The sequence below is a fragment of the Notolabrus celidotus genome, chromosome 19 (assembly GCF_009762535.1).
Source record: "Notolabrus celidotus isolate fNotCel1 chromosome 19, fNotCel1.pri, whole genome shotgun sequence".
Classification (NCBI taxonomy): domain Eukaryota; kingdom Metazoa; phylum Chordata; class Actinopteri; order Labriformes; family Labridae; genus Notolabrus; species Notolabrus celidotus.
In genome coordinates, this window is record NC_048290.1 from 3,156,670 (window position 1) to 3,172,774 (window position 16,105).

At 40.8% G+C, this 16,105-nt stretch overlaps 1 protein-coding gene across 3 annotated transcripts; it reads right to left on the reverse strand.

The window, feature by feature from the left end:
• Positions 1-321: 321 nt before the first annotated feature.
• On the reverse strand, positions 322-9,390 carry wdr41 (WD repeat domain 41). 3 transcript variants are annotated; one of them, XM_034710322.1, is made up of 14 exons: positions 9,194-9,390; positions 8,961-9,014; positions 6,243-6,358; positions 5,395-5,443; positions 5,179-5,307; positions 5,028-5,090; positions 2,954-3,065; positions 2,789-2,851; positions 2,606-2,710; positions 2,332-2,516; positions 2,110-2,231; positions 1,425-1,510; positions 732-865; positions 322-648 (listed from the first exon to the last, which is right to left on the reverse strand). In XM_034710322.1, exons 2-14 carry the CDS (start codon positions 9,006-9,008, stop codon positions 508-510), a joined length of 1,353 nt encoding a protein of 450 aa, XP_034566213.1. In that variant the 5' UTR covers positions 9,009-9,014; positions 9,194-9,390; the 3' UTR covers positions 322-507. The 3 variants fall into 3 exon arrangements, with proteins under 3 accessions (XP_034566213.1, XP_034566212.1, XP_034566211.1); XM_034710321.1 differs by having other exon boundaries at positions 8,961-9,017; XM_034710320.1 differs by having other exon boundaries at positions 8,961-9,069.
• Positions 9,391-16,105: the final 6,715 nt, after the last annotated feature.

Sequence of the window (16,105 nt, forward strand, 5' to 3'; positions counted from 1 at the left end):
GCTTGGAGTAGAGATCTCTCCTGAGTCTAACTGGTCAGATGTTGGTAGGAGCAAATCTAAGCCGGGCAACTGGTGCTCAGGAATCACAGCCATGATGCTGAAAATAAACAGACAAATCTCCTAAAAAAGAGCTGTGAAAAACGATTACACCAAACATGAAGAGGCCAAAAATCAAGGAGGTGCTCACACAGCAGAGTCTGACAAAATACCTTCTAATCCCAGAGAATCCTCCAGAGTATGACCCTCCATCACAGGGGGGAGCTGCACCAGACTTCAGACTCTAATCTGGAATAAAAGGCTGCAAAGGTTTTGTTTTTTTTGTTGAGGTATTTACTGAGTGTAAGTTAAACACTTGTTTTCAGTCATAAGGCAAAACAACAACCAATCACATCATCACAAAGTGCAGACAACGATCATTACAGCAAGTTCAAATCATCGACCCACAACCTTACATCTCCTGTTGTTCTTAAGGCAGTAACTCAAGGGGTTCAAAGGTCAGAGGTCGGGTCAGAGTCCTCCGTTCTCCTCCAGTTTCTGGAAAAGTGCCAGACTGCGCAGGTGGGACTGTCTCTCTCCGTTCTTCCACAGAATGAGCAGGTGGTCTGTGGAGCAGGTGACCAGGCCGTTCTCCTTGAAGTTCACGAACATCTGACACGAGAGCAAGAACAGGAAGACGATCAGAAGAACTGTTTTTACATCATATTAAAATCAGTTTATTTAAAATGATCTACCTGCACTGCTCCAGAGTGTCCGATCAGATCCCCGGTCAGCTCCAGAGTCCGGATGTGCGGGACCTCCAGGACTTTCTTTGATGAAGGACCAGACTGTTTGTTAGACCGACCGAAAGTCCACATCCCAAAGAAGCCTGGTCACATGAGTTATAAAAACAGAGAGAGTACAGTTTGTTATGTGCTGAATTCTTCTTATTCTGCAGCTGTTAATGCATGAACAAAATATATTAGTGCACGTTCAAATGTTGTTGGAAGCCAGTTTGGATTTCCATAAAACAGCAGTTGCATCACTAAAGAAGGTGCTGCATTACTACACATCCACATCACAAACACAAAGGCTCTGCGACACAGAAAAGTAGAGTTCGGGCAGACTCCTTCTGAGATCTTGCTACAAATGTATGCATTTTTCTCTCAGGTTAGCAGATCCACAGGAGGAAATGAGACGGTAGCCTTCTTTCTGGAGCATTTCACCCTTTTGTATGTGATTTGTGAATCAGAGAACGTCTCTTTGGCCTGTTTTCACAGATTTAGCAGGGGCAAAAGCTGCAGAATCCTTTAGTGAATCGGGCCCTCACTGTGTACTAAAATATTAACAGTTCGATATAAAAGTCTGCCTCAAATAAAGGCCCGGTACCTTCTGGAGTTAAGACAAAGATTGACTGTGTATCAGATATTTGTGTGTGCATGTGTCACCTGGAGAGGTTGGTTCAGCAGGTAAAGGCAGGTCCTGGATCTCCCACATCCTCACGCTGCCGTCTTCAGAGCAGGACATGAGCTCGCTGAAAGAGAGAGTCAAATCAAATCAAGCTTTATTGTCATTTTGTTCATACCAGTGTAAAAACAAAACGAAAGAGCGTTTCCAGGAGATCATTGTTAGAATATAGTAATAAAAAAATATGTCAGTAACACAGCATCACACACACTCATTCATCAGAACTTAAAGTGCAGGAGGCAGTATATTAAATATAATAAAGATGCAGCAGTGTATTTTAATTTAACAGTCACACAAACGTCTCATCTCACATCCAAACTGATGAGGCAGACTTATCTGTTGAGGTTTTATGTTGAATTAAGCTCTGAAAACTTATAGTTTGGAGGGTTTTATAGAAAGTTCTCTGCTAACAAAGACAGAGGAGACCGAATCCATCATGACTTGAATTAAATCTTATGACGTGTTTCTTTCTGAATTTAGTTTTAGAAAGAAATGAAACTGAGGGTGAGAGCTCAGATTAGGGATTTATTTTATCTAAGTAGAACTCAAGCCCAGAAACTTTGAACCCTTAAGTTTGGACTGCTTTAAAATGTCTTAAAGACGGGCTAGAAAATTCTACGCATGCTCAGATCACTCATAGAAGCAATCAATGGAAAGTCTCTGTACCTGTCAGATAACAGCATGGTGTGTAAAACATTAGAGTCATGAGCGACCTTCCTGTAGGCCACCACCATCTTCGTCACGATGCTGTAGACGTACAGACCGCTGCCCACCGCCGCCAGGATGAGCTACAGAACACACACACACCAGAGTGACTCATCACATCACAACAACAACAACAACAACAACAACAACATCAACAGGTACGTCCACTCATCCTGCGCTCACCTTCCCGTTGGTGGTCAGGTGCTGGATGGACATCTCGCTGGGTTTGGGAGCGGCCAATCGTATTTCAGCCTGAGTGGGGGACTGTGACTCCTCCCACAGGATGTGCTCATAGGCCAGGATGTTCCAGTCAATCGCATCCCATAATATTAACTCGCCTGCGTGGGAACCGCTGGCAAAGAGTCCGTCTGAGAAGGAGAGGAAAAAGTGTTTAAAGGTTGGTGGAAATGAGGGAAATAAAGAGTCATGGACTGAATCTGATTTATCACAGACAGACCGTTGACGTTGATCAGAGCTCGGATCTGGTCCTGGTGGTCTGACAGACAGCGGACCTCAGACATGGACATGGAGGAGTCAGTGGAGACCGTCAGCCTGTAGATGACTGAAATGAAGAAAGCAATTATCCTCTATTGCATAAACTCAACTTATCAAACAGTATGTATTAAAATGTGTCTCCTACCGATCGTTTTGTCCATGGCAGCAGCCATGCAGTTCTTGGGAAGCTCAATCAAAGCAGTGACTCCTTCAAAACGACAACATGTGTTCAAACAGAGAGGTCAAAGGTCGGCTCGTGTTGGTGCAACAACAAACAGTAGAGCTTTCGTCTCCTCGTGTTCGCTCTCACCTGTGTCGCTGTGGTTCTCTCTCTGACACTGCAGCTGGAAGTCTTTGTTCCACACACACAGCTCTCCCCCGCCGGACACACACACACACAGCCGCTCCAGCACCAGCAGACACTGAGAACACACACAGATTCATGAGAGACACACACAGATTCATGAGAACACACACAGATTCATGAGAGACACACACAGATTCATGAGAACACACACAGATTCATGAGAGACACACACATGAAGAAAATAAAGCCAAGAAGAGAAATCAGACTTAATTAGCCTTTAGATGCTGTAATTAACCTTCAGGAGGAGGCTGTCAGTGTTTTTATCTGAAGTCAGAACTGGCAGAAGATTCTCAGAGTCAAACCTTTTAATTAAGACCTTTTAGATCCAGACCACACAGAGCTAATTACCCTGAGCTGAATGATATGAAGGAGGATCCAAGGAGATATCATCAAGAAGCAACAAGTGCAGAGGAGAGATTTCTCACACGATTAACTTTGAGAGATGTAATGTTTGAGTCTTTATATTTCCTTTACATATATCATTGGATTGGAGGATCATTTTGTAGTCAGGAAACACTTCTTCACACAGAAACCAGATGTGGTTTGAGGTTGTAAATTGCACTGGGCAGAAATGTATGAAGTAGAGAACCATTTTTCTTTTTAACCCTGGACTGCATTCTTATCATTACCACTGTTCTTAATTTTATTATATCTTATTTAAATTAATTTTCATTTATTTAATTTTTCTGGTATTTATCTGATTTTATTTTGTTGACTTTATTGTTATAATTTATTCATTTTTAATTCTGGTATATATCTGATTGTATTTTATTGTATTTTTAAGTAAGTCACATCACTTTCCTCTATCTTGTTTCAGCCTTGTATCATTTTACCTATTGCTGTTGTTTTCTGTCTCTGTTCTTTTGTGAAGCACTTCATGCTGCCTGCCTGAATGTATGAAAGGAGCTTCATAAATAAAAATGAGTTGAGTTTAGAACTACAGTTTGATGTTAAACAGCTCCTGAAGTGAAACCGGCATGAATGAGGACTTCCTCTGCACAGGTGAAGCACCATATATGGACATAACATCACCTCAGTCCCTCATTGGATGCTAAACCTGCAGCAACAATCGTTTTGAAGCCACATGAGAAGTGACTGATGAGTAAGAGGATGCATGTGATTGGATGGTTATGATTTTTTCTGTCTTAAATCTACATTATTTAAATGTGAGAGTAAGAATGAGCGTTAGCTGCCTGAGTGAAAGCTTCAAACCTGATGTCAGGGGTTTAGGGTCAGGAGCAAACATTTGACCTACAAGTGAATAGGAATTGCGTCCACATCTGTTAGGAAACTAGGATCCTCCTCCTGGAAATTTTTAGCTTAAAAACTGAATTTTGTGTATTTTGGTGAATTCTAATGCAGCAGGTTTGATGCTTTGAACATCAGTGACATCTAGTGGCTGCAAACCTTAAGGCAGCTCTCTGAATGATGGTCTTACGCAGCAGTACACCTCTCTCTCATCTTCATCTTTTTAGTCTGATGTTTAAGAAATAAAAGTCAGAGAAATCTGTGCATCATAAAACAAAACTTTCAGGATATCTGCCCACCATGTTTGATTCTTTCTTCCTTTTAAAGATCACACATTTCACCTAAGAGACTTTCTAAACCGTGGAGCTGAATGAAGAGATTTTGAAGCACTGGTGACGTTTGAAGCATCAAACTTATCAGGAAATAATAACTCAAGTTTGGACCTCAGGGACTTCAAATCTAGCAGCCGTCTTTAATAAAGTGTCCTCATGTTTTCACCCCTCCAGGATATCTGTGTCGTTAACTATCGGCTAACAGACGCTTGTTTTGTTACTTTGCAGCACAGACATGAACACAGTCTGCTCAAACGGCTCACAGCTGTCCTTTAAATCTGCAGGTTGACTTCGAGCATGGATTTTTTTAATTTCATGGGTTGACTTTTAAAGTCTGAACATCAAGAATTCCAGATAAATCCAGAAGAATCCCATCCCTGATGAGTGTTTTGTTCTGTCTCATGTGTAAAACTCCTTGAGTGGTGTTCATGTTTTACCTTTACAGAAGACTGGAGGTCTGAGATGGTCTGGACTCTGTTTCCTGTATCAGGATCCCACAGCTGACAGATAATGTTAAAGAAAATGAAAGACACATTTATACAAGTGTTTGAATGAAGCTGTGATGTCTGTGTTTTGTTTGGAGGATACACTCAGACTCTTGTCCGAGGACGCTGTGATGAGCGAGGTGTGCGACAGGACGCCGTTGTTGCTGGTGAAGGTGGTCATGGCTGTGATTTGCTGGGAGTGTCCCCTCAGCTCCTGCAGCCGCTCTCCGGTCTAACAGACGCAGAGAAGCAAACAGAGGAGCTGTAGTGTGAGGAATATCACAACACACTGAAATAATGAACCTGCATTAAGCATTACCTCCACGTTCCACACCAACACAAGGCCGTCATCTCCCGCCGAGGCACACCTGCACGGGAACAGACGAGAGACATGAGATGAGATGTGGAAGTGGCAGCGAATTCACCCGGTTAATCTCTATCTGTGTGAGAAATGACTTCCCGTGGGTTCATCTCCACCCGAGAAACCTTAAAAAATAACATCTGTCCTGCTGGTTTTACACCTTCACTTGCCCTCTGACCCCCCCAGCCATCCACGCTCCCCGCTCCCAAAATCAACAGACAGGATGAGCGGATAAAAAAGAGAGATAAAATGAGAAGAGAGGAACTGTCGAGGATACATTTTTTCGGACTTCAAAAGCAATCTGGAGAGAATTTTCTGGCCTTTGCCCCCGACTGTGGACCTGTGCGCTGAGAGGACCAGACCCAGAGGAGGGGGTGATTACTGGAGGAGACCAGGCGTGAAGCAAACCCCCACCTCCTCGAACACACACACACACACACACACACACACACACACACACACACATACTTAGATCTGTTATAAATCCCAATCTGAGCACTTATGCAGACGCACTGTAGCATGCCGATGTGCAGCAAGCTTCCACAAAGGAGAGCAGGTGCAAAGAGCTTTGAGTGTGTGCGTGCATGTGTGGACAGACAGCAATAAGAGGCTTTGGCTCTACTGTACTGTGCACACACAATCACACCGCGGTGATGATTGGGCTCTTGTCATGCTCTGTAAGTTTGCAGTAGGTGAGGATCTCCTGTCAATCACAGAGGGGATAGAGGCCAGCCAAGGGTAGAGAGGAGAGGGGTTAGAGGGGGGGAGAGAGAGAGAGGAGGTGGGGGGGAATGTGGTCTGCTTACCTGAAGTCATCAATCTGCACCAGAAATCGAACAATGTCAAAATGTCCTTTCAGCACCTGCAGCTCAGTGAACCAGTTTTTGGGCTGTTCCTCTCCGATGCACAACACAGGGCTTTTCTGCAGACGTGAGAGAGAGGAGTGAGACAAACAGGCCGCGCTGCAGAGGGAGGATGGAGGACTTAGGTATCTCCTTTTTCTACTACTTTACACTTCTACTGTACGACACACGAAGGGAATGAGGAACTTTAACTGCACTGCATTCACAACACTCTTTATGAATCTTACAAACCCAGCTTTTTTTTCAGAGCTGCTGACGTCAATTTAGGGCAGAAATGTAGAAAATGCTGCTTTCAGTTTGTCACATTTGAGGATTTAGTGACTGCTTTGTCATTTCAGATACAACATGCAGAGTTTTTTGTCCTAAAAGGTGATTTAAAGATGTAACACTGCTCTCTAAGAAACACCTCAAAGCTTTGCTACGTTTTTATTTGAAACACTGCAGCATTAATCAGCTGTCCATAAAGAAATCATTGTTATTGCAGCTCTAACAGGCTTACTGAATACTGTACCACACATTTTTGAAGCTTAAGGCATTGCTCCCAAACTTTTCTGTTTGCTGCCTTGTTTTAAAAACGAGTTTGGCTCTACATAGACGTGTTGCAGATATCTCTACCTGCAAACTCCTCAGGTTACTTTATTTCAGATGCACGAAAAGGCACTAAATCACTAAAAGAATATCACATCAGGGAGATTTTGAAAACAGACTTTCAGCAACCTGGAATGGAGTCTAAATTAAAGATCCCAGTGAGGACGATGTCTTTAGAATATAGATTACAGAATGAGCCAAAAGATGACGGCAGAGCACGTGGAAAGAACCTCTCTTATGATGAAGATTTATATCTATTATATTTTATCCTAACATGAAGACAGAGACCTTCTTAAAGCTGCTGTGAGGGTTTATAACTTGTTGTCAAACAGGCTGCTGCTTCACTATGAGCTCAATGACCACCACTGTGCCTTCTGAGTTTTAATAGTTATTTATTACTGCCTCACTTATTCTGTTTTATCTATTGACTCATTGTCCATATTCAGTTTATCCAACATAGTCAGCCAATGTTCTAGTCTGTCCTCATGTTGTTGTTTTGTTTTTCTTTTGTTTTGTTTTTGTTGTCCGTTGTATTCTTTGTCTGTCGTTTAATTGCACTTGCACCGCTTTGCATCTACCATGTGGGAAACGCAGTTTTGCTCAGTTGTATACAAGCTATTCAGATGAATTAGAATAAAGTTCGAGTTGAGTTGAGCTATAAAAGTAAACAAGACCATCAGAAACAAGACGAATGATTTCTATGTTATCATTTAAAAGCTAAGGGCCGCTTTGAGGGGTCGGTGTCAGAATAGACGATTGACAGTGCTCTGAAACAGCCTTTCTTTACATTTTCAACAACAAATATTCACAACAAGTGACAAATTTGATTGTTCAAAGAAAGAAAGATGTTGTTTTTTAAAGAAGCTACTACCTTGGTATGTACAAAGACAAAAACTCTGATTCACTACCCCTCTTCAAATCAAAACTCAAAACCCATCTGTTTCAAACTGCATTCCCTGCTTAATTTCCACTGCTTCATTTTTAACTTGGTGTTACTTTGCTTGTTGTTTTTATTTATTTTATCGTGTTGTTTTATTTACTGTGTTTTTTATCTGTCTGTAAAGCGACCTTGAGTGCTTTGAAAGGCGCTTCTAAATAAAATGTATTATTATTATTATTATTATTATTATTATTATTATTATTAAAGAGGTGTAAATCTTTGCCTTCATGGAGCGCCAACATCTACACAAACCTAAAGTTCCTTACTGTAGCTTTAAGCGTTTAACACCCAAAAATAAAAGCAGAGATTTAAATTTAGTAAAATGATTATTATCACTTATGTGTAAGGGAGGTTGTGTCTACACTATGCAACATGCAAGGTAAAGCTCACATTTCCTACACTTCACTGTCTGGTGTCTACATTTTCTGCACAATGCATACTATAGACACCCTAAACTGACATTCATATTTTATTTACTCCATTTTCCTGTCATAACAAGTTCATTTCAGTTATTTCCTCCAGATTTTGCCCCGTCATCTCATCGCTCATATCTCACAGAAACAAAACAACAGGCTGCTAAGACCTCAACATGTCATTCTGCCACACTGATAATGCAAGTTTAACCTATTTCTGTGTTGGTTTGGTGCTTTTGATGCTCTGGGGTTTGAGTTATGGTCTTCTGGGATCTCAAGAAACAAATGGAATCACATGATAAGGGATTAATGTCCACTTTGGGCTTCCGTAGAATTCAATACAAGATGATACAATGCATTTTATGGGACTATTATGGGATTTTAAGATCCCAAGCTGCAAAAGAGACACTCTGATAGCTAAATAAGAAGATTGTTTCACTAACAGGATGATGCACAAGTTCAAATATATATATTTAAGAGGCATTGGCTTCATTTTATTTGTCCTACTGATCACATATTGCTTTGCAGAGGTGGTAAAAGCTCAATGAAGTGATAACACCTGTTTGTATCACCTGTTTCTGCAGACACATGCAGCTACAGACAGTTTGAGTGGTGCAGTAAATGCACTTTAAATATATAAGGATTAATAATGTAAACACAGAGGTAAAGGCATGTACAGCTAACACATATATAAGGGTTTTATACACAGTTCCACCTTACCTCCACTGAACCCTGAGCCTCCCGACCTCCAAGAATCCACCGAAACATGGCTCCCTTCTTTAGTGATGCACGTGAGGACAAATAAATAAAACCTGTTTACATATTTCTCCTAAAATTAAACAACAACAAACAAGCTAACGTTACAGGCGCGAGCTCTTCATTTCACCCAGTCATTGGCGTAAACAGAGAAACGCGAAACGCTTCCGCTTACTGAGATATCCTCAAATAATCACCTTAAAGGACCGTTTTAAAATTTGTTCTTCACTGAGATGAATTAAACACGGCTGAGGAGTCTATAGTTGAGAATACACGCGGATGTGAGGAAGCTACATGTTTTTAAATCGCGTATTTCAGTCAGGAGGATCACAACAAATCATTCATGTGACTCGGACTACGGAAGCCGTGGTGGGACAAAATTCATCCAGGACGAGAAGTGAGCAGCTGTGAGTACAACAGCTGTAGGACCAGATATTTAGATGATTTGGGACTCAATGAGATACATTTGTGTTTATAAATCTATTAATCTGTATTTTGTAGATTCCTTTATTTATTGGACTCTTTTTATACATTTTACAGCACAGTATATTTATTTTACCTCAACACCTGCTACCGTATTGTGTTTAAAGGCACTATGAGGAGTTTTTAACTGGCTGAGAAACAGACTGAAACTGATACTGATGCCTCTTTATGACCTTCAAAAGCAAAGAAGACCATCTACAACAACACTGATAGCTTCTCTGTTGTCATTTTAATGTCTAAAACTGCTCTGAGGGGGTAGGTGTCAGAACAGATTATTGACATCTTGCTTTAGAAACACCCTTTTTTGGCTGTTTTCATTGCAAATAATCACATTGTGTGATACATCTAAATGTTAAAAGACAACAGGAGGAGGTTATTGTCTGAGGACACTAATTTTGCTTGTACAGGGCAAGAGATAAGAGGTATCACTTTGTCCACAAGGGGGCGCCAGAATCTATACAAGCTAAAAGTTCCTCACAGCAGCTTTAATGCCTTTTTAATGTATTTAATTTTATGTCTGATTTGTGGGGCACAATATTACGCCTCCATGTTTAACCAATGTGTGTACTTTCAAATGAGTCTTAGAATCAGAATCAGTTTAATGTCATTTCAAATACTTGAAGATATTCCTCTCTGATCATGTGTTGCCTTCAACAACATATGTTCAATTTAAAATATCTGATTATTTGCAGACAAAGTTGCTAGTTAACAATAAAATCAGACCAATGTCAAATATTATAATCTTACATTAGATAAAATATCACAATCTATAAGAGTACATGTGAGGTTTTAGAGGCTTCATATCACACAGCTGAGATAGAATACCATTTTAAAATAAAATAAGTTTCAATACTCAAAAATCAAGTGGCATTGAGTTTGTATGAGTTATAGGTTACTGTGTTCAAAGCCAAATCTACTGAGCTTTGGTGCACAGCTGATATTTTTTTATACAACTTGGAGGAGAAAAGAAGCCGAGGTAAGAGCATGGACTGGAGCCAATGAAATAAAACAAAAGGAGATTAAAGAAAGTAGAAGAATCAGATTTATTGCCTAGCACATGTTTTATCTTTAAGGGTTAATATTTAAAATGTGCTCAATTAAAATCACAACAAAAAGATGAAACCAAAGCTCTGCAAAAATCCCCAAAAATTACTGACCAAAAGTTAGGGTAAATGTTAAAACAAATATGTACAATTACATTTTTTTTAATGATTGAGCTGTTTATTTTTGTGCACAAATATGCACCGAGGAGTTAGCTATGATTAAAGTTCATGTCACTAATTTTTGTACACATATATTATATTATGCATGGAGTCAAATGTGTAGACCTGACAGTTTTATAAAGTGTTGTTTGTACTGTATAATATAAAGAAAGAGCTGAACCCTAGTGATCAATTCTTTATGAAATACAGGGGTTAAGCAGAGTCCACATCATAAAGTCAAAGATGTTTGTTTTTGACATTTATGGGTCAGATATGTAGACTTGACAGTAGTGCTGTGCGATATTACGATATAAATCGTAGTGCAATATAAAAACGTCCACCGTACGATATAACCCTCTGTCGTTTATATCGTTATTTTGATGTGTAGGGTATTGGTCTAGCTCTGTTGCTTCACTGACATTGTATGAACGATGATGAATGCAGGTTAATGTAAGCTGCAGCACCGCTACTACTTTGCGGTAGCATTTTTACGTCACTCACAACTACTAGTTTACGGCACTGATAGAGCATGGATGTCACAACATGGCAGAAGCGGAGAGCTTAGCGGAAAACAAAGTGGAAACAGAACCGAAAGAGGAGTTGGTGCCGAAAAGAGGGAACCGCAATTCCATGGTTTGGCTTTGGTTTGGTTTTAAAAAGTCGGACACCGACCAGAAAACGGTAATCTGCAAAACATGTCGCCAACAAGTCGTTACGACCGACTCGAACACATCTAATCTTTTCTACCACTTACAGAGGCGACACGAAGAACAGTACAGAGACAGCGTGAAGCTGCGACAAAGCACTAACGTGACATCAAAACCACCCAGTGATGAAAAGAAAAAAACACACCAAACGAGTCTGAAACAATCGTTGGTCAACGGCATCCCGTACGACAAGCAGTCCCGCAGACACCGCGAAATTACAGATGCCATCGCTAAATTCATATGTCAAGACATGGTTCCAGTATATACTGTCGTTGTATATACTGTATTTTATTATGTTTTTATACATAAAATATGTGTTTCATAAATAAATTGAAAAATATGAGAGAAAACTGCCATTCATTTCATGTAATTTTAAGGAAAAATACTATATCGGGATATATATCGTTATCAGGATATAAAATCACCTATATCGGGATATAAAATTTTGTCCATATCGCACAGCACTACTTGACAGCAGTTTCATGTTTCATGTAGTTATCAGATTAAAACTCATATATGAAACACACACCCACATCAGGTTTGTGTTATATATTGGACCATGAAAGTCCTTCAGATTAGCTGTGATAGAAAGATCAGAGTCAGAGTCAGGTATTCCTCACTGTGTATCCTCTTTAAATGTGTGTCATACTCCTTTCTGCAGCTAGATGGCAGTGTGTAACAATCCCATGAGATCAGAGGGCGTTCAAACCTTCATTAACCATGAAATAACACAGATTTACAAATGTTTCCCCTTTATTTGTATATTTGTATCACTGTGAGAACAATGAATGATAATATATGTTTAATTCTCTGATGTGATTTTAACCCCTCTGCTCTATATTTGTTTTATTCCCCACCTCTTCCCTTCCACTTCTGTCTTCATGTTCTTCCTCTATATCATCCTCCTCTGTTTTTCATTCTCCTCTTCTCTGTGTCTCCCCCCCCCTGTTAACACACAGATACACACTCACCAGACTCACACAGTCACACATCACCCTAGCTGTGTCTACTCCTGCTCCCCCGATTGAGACGACACGCAGTGTAGGGCCTGTGACCTTCATGGTGGCTCAGATCTGCGGCTGGCACTGATTTCTGATTTAGTGTCGATCCGCCGCGCTTGTCAGGGGCTGCGAGGTGCTTTCCATGCGGTAATAGAAAAGCTCAAGGGCAGCTGGAGAAAGGAGGAGGGTTAGAGAGAGGGATTGGTGGAGGTGCTGTGAATGGGTTTTAGATTTGGGGATGGGTGATGCTCTGTTTGTTTAACTATGTGTCAGACAGCTGAAGGCACAGGTCAAATATGTAGACAAAGAGAAGTGTTTTGGGTCAGTGGATGAATATTTTAAAGATCTGGAGGAATGTAATTCAGGTACAGGAGCTGTGAGACTACAGTCATGGTCGCAGCTCTGTGAGGCTGCATTTAAGAACATGCTGCTTTGAGCTGAAGCTAATTTGTTAAAATGCTCACACTGATTAGTCATACACCAGATTCAAAACAAGTTCTAAGTATAATCTATCAGCTGTTCAACACGTATAAGCTCATGACTCTGGAGTCACTGAAGAATAAATGGGAGGATGATTTAGGTCAACAAAAGTCAGAAGAACTGTGGCAGAAAATAATTGACAGAATCTGTTTTTCTTCTATTTGTTGTTGTTTAAAATTGTGCACCGTCTGCACCGGACTAAAGCAAGACTCTGCATAAGACAGACCTTGATCCTGCATGTGACAGACGTCTACAAGAACCTGCCCCTCTCATGCACATGTTCTGGACTAGTTTTTGGGAGTCCATCTTTAACACCTTGTCAAACATTTGTAACACCTCATTAGAACCATGTCCCTTTCTAGCCCTGTTTGGAGAAACTCCAAGGATCATTAGTTTGACTAAACAACAGACCAACATGATAGCTTTTTGTACTCTCTTAGCCAGAAGGATGATATTACAAAAATGGAATATGTATGTGGACACTGGGTAAGAGAGGTCATGTACTATGTTCAACTATAAAAGATTAGATACACTATAAAGGGGTCAATTAAGAGTTTCTTAACTTACTTTGAAACTCTAAATGCTGAAGAAATTGATCTTAGTGTGTAATATGTAGATGTATGTGCGTATATATTGTGTAGGTATGTATGTATATATATATATGTACTTGTACTGTATATGTAGGAGTGTTTATTTTTATTATTATTATTATTATTATTACATGTATATATGTTTTGTCTTTTAATTTCTGGCATTCTGGTGCTGGAAATGAGACATTGAGAGGAAGGGAGAAAAAAGAAAAAAGTTTGTACGATGAAAATGAATGTATGTTGAGAAGAGAGAGGGAAGGAGCATGGGAACAGTTACTTATTCTCATTACAGATAAGGATAAAGGTGTATCTTTCATTTTTCATTTTTGGTTACAAGCCAGAACATCGGACAACTTAAAACCCTAACCTGAAGGTTGCATCACAAAAAAATCAAAGCAACATCAATTTCATAAAGATGCATCCTCTGGGAACCATGAATTAAAATACTCATGCACCTGTTAAAAGTTGTGCCTTTGCATTTCAAGATATTTCACTTTATAAGTCATGTTTTATCAGGAAGTGATGATGGATGAAAAGTAAAGGTAGAACCAAATTTGTCAAACCATAAGATGGTTAACCCTTAAAGACCTAAACCATTTTTGAGGGTGCCAGCCTCTCCTGAATTTATTTTGAATATACTGAATGAGATAAATGTTGTATCAATGGAAAACTGAGAATGTGGATGACAACTACTCTACTTAAACTCAACAGTAAAAAGACAGAGCTCATGGTTGTGGCCCCCAGGTTGGAGATCTCCTCCTCCATGTGGATGACTCTTCCATTTCCCCATCTCCTGAAGTCTGCAACCTGGGTGTCATTCTTGACTCCACCCTCACACATCAAATCTGTCACCAAGTCTGCCTTCTACCACCTGAAGAACATCTTCCGTCTGCGTCCATCTCTTTCTGATTCAGTTGCAGAGACCCTCGTCCATGCATTCATTACCTCCCGGCTGGATTACTGCAATGGAGTCCTGTTCGGGGTACCCAGCAATGCTCTGGGCAGGCTCCAATATGTGCAGAACTCAGCTGCCAGGGTAAAGCTTGTTGATAGGATTAGTGGTTCAAAAATGATCAAACCTTTAAGAACAAGTAGCCGCCGCCGGGTATCTTGGTCTTTGCGGGCTACATTTACACACTTTAAGTCACTGTTTTCAACTCCTCATGACTTGGATTGAAAGTCAAAGTGTTTTGCAAAATGTCATATTAATCCAGGGAACAGTTGTTGAAGTATTCCTGTGCAGAGACATGTGGCTATCATGGATAAAGATGATGTGGAAGCTGCAGTGAGGTTGAGATTTGTCCCAAGAAATGAGGTGGAAAGCAATTTGTGCAAACACAGAGAGAGAGGGTTTATACTTAAAAAAGGTGAGCACAGAAATTCAAGACTCACAGGTTTACTGGAGAGAAACAGGAAATAAAAAAGTAGTCTTCCTGAGTGTTGCAGCCTCAGTCTGGTGCAGACGAGGTGTCACATTTGACCAATGGCAGGAATCAGCCGAGAGGTGAAGTCATGATGTGATGGCCGCCATAAACACTCCCCTCACTAAACACCGAGTCAGAGCGAAGAAACAACTCCGCCTCCACAGAGCCTGATCTCATCCCCACCGTCTCCTCCCTGTAAGGAAAACAAATGGTTATGATGATGGAAAAGGAATTAAGCTGTGATTTAACAACGGACCAACAACAGTATTCAATAACAGGCTCCCTCCACCGCCGCTCAGAGGGGTCTGTAGAGGAGAGAGTCTCATTCTTGACCAACACACTTCACTGTCCCTCTTCATCAGGATTTCACTGTGTTCTGTTTTACCTACGGTGGCCTCTGCATCACACGGGTCTGTGCTCAGACCTCAACACACAGTTCAGTACTCAGATCAGGAGGAGGAGGATTCGTCCTTTATCTGTGTTTGTCTTCTTGTGGTCCACAACATTTCAAAACCAGTTCTTTTTTTTCAACTCTGAACTCTAAATTTATTGGGACTATAAATCTCTTTGGTTAAATGATGCACAGCCCAGTCTCACCACTATCATCTCACTCTCTTCATCTCCCTCTCTCCAACCCAAACACAGCTTTAGCAGATGTGTGTCCAACATGAGTCTGGTCCTGCTGGAGGTTTCTGCCTGTTAAAGGAAGTTTGTCCTTGCCCCTGTAACTTCCTTTTTGATAAAGCTTATAGTTAGAGCTGGATCAGGCTTGGACAAGCTCTTAGTTATGCTGCTATAGGCTTAGACTGACACACTGGGATCCTGTCTTTCCCTCTACTCCTCTCTCTGCCTGTCTCTTACTTTAACTCTTCCTGTCCCATTAAAGTTACTAACCATAGACCTTTCTGGAGTCCCTGAGCTCCCTTGTCTCGTAGGTTCCTCTGGATCTCTGCTGCTGTGGACGTGCCAGACTCCAGCTGCTACAACTACTACTATCCGTCTCACCACTATCATCTCTCTCTCTCTTCATCTCCCTCTATCCCTCTCTCCAACACGGTAGGTCTCAGCAGATGTGTGTCTAACATGAGTCTGGTCCTGCTGGAGGTTTCTGCCTGTTAAAGGAAGTTTGTCCTTGCCACTGTAACTTGCTAAATGCTGCAAAGTGCTCTGCTCATGGTGGATTAAGATTAGATCAGACTGAGTCCTATATGTAAGATGGGAC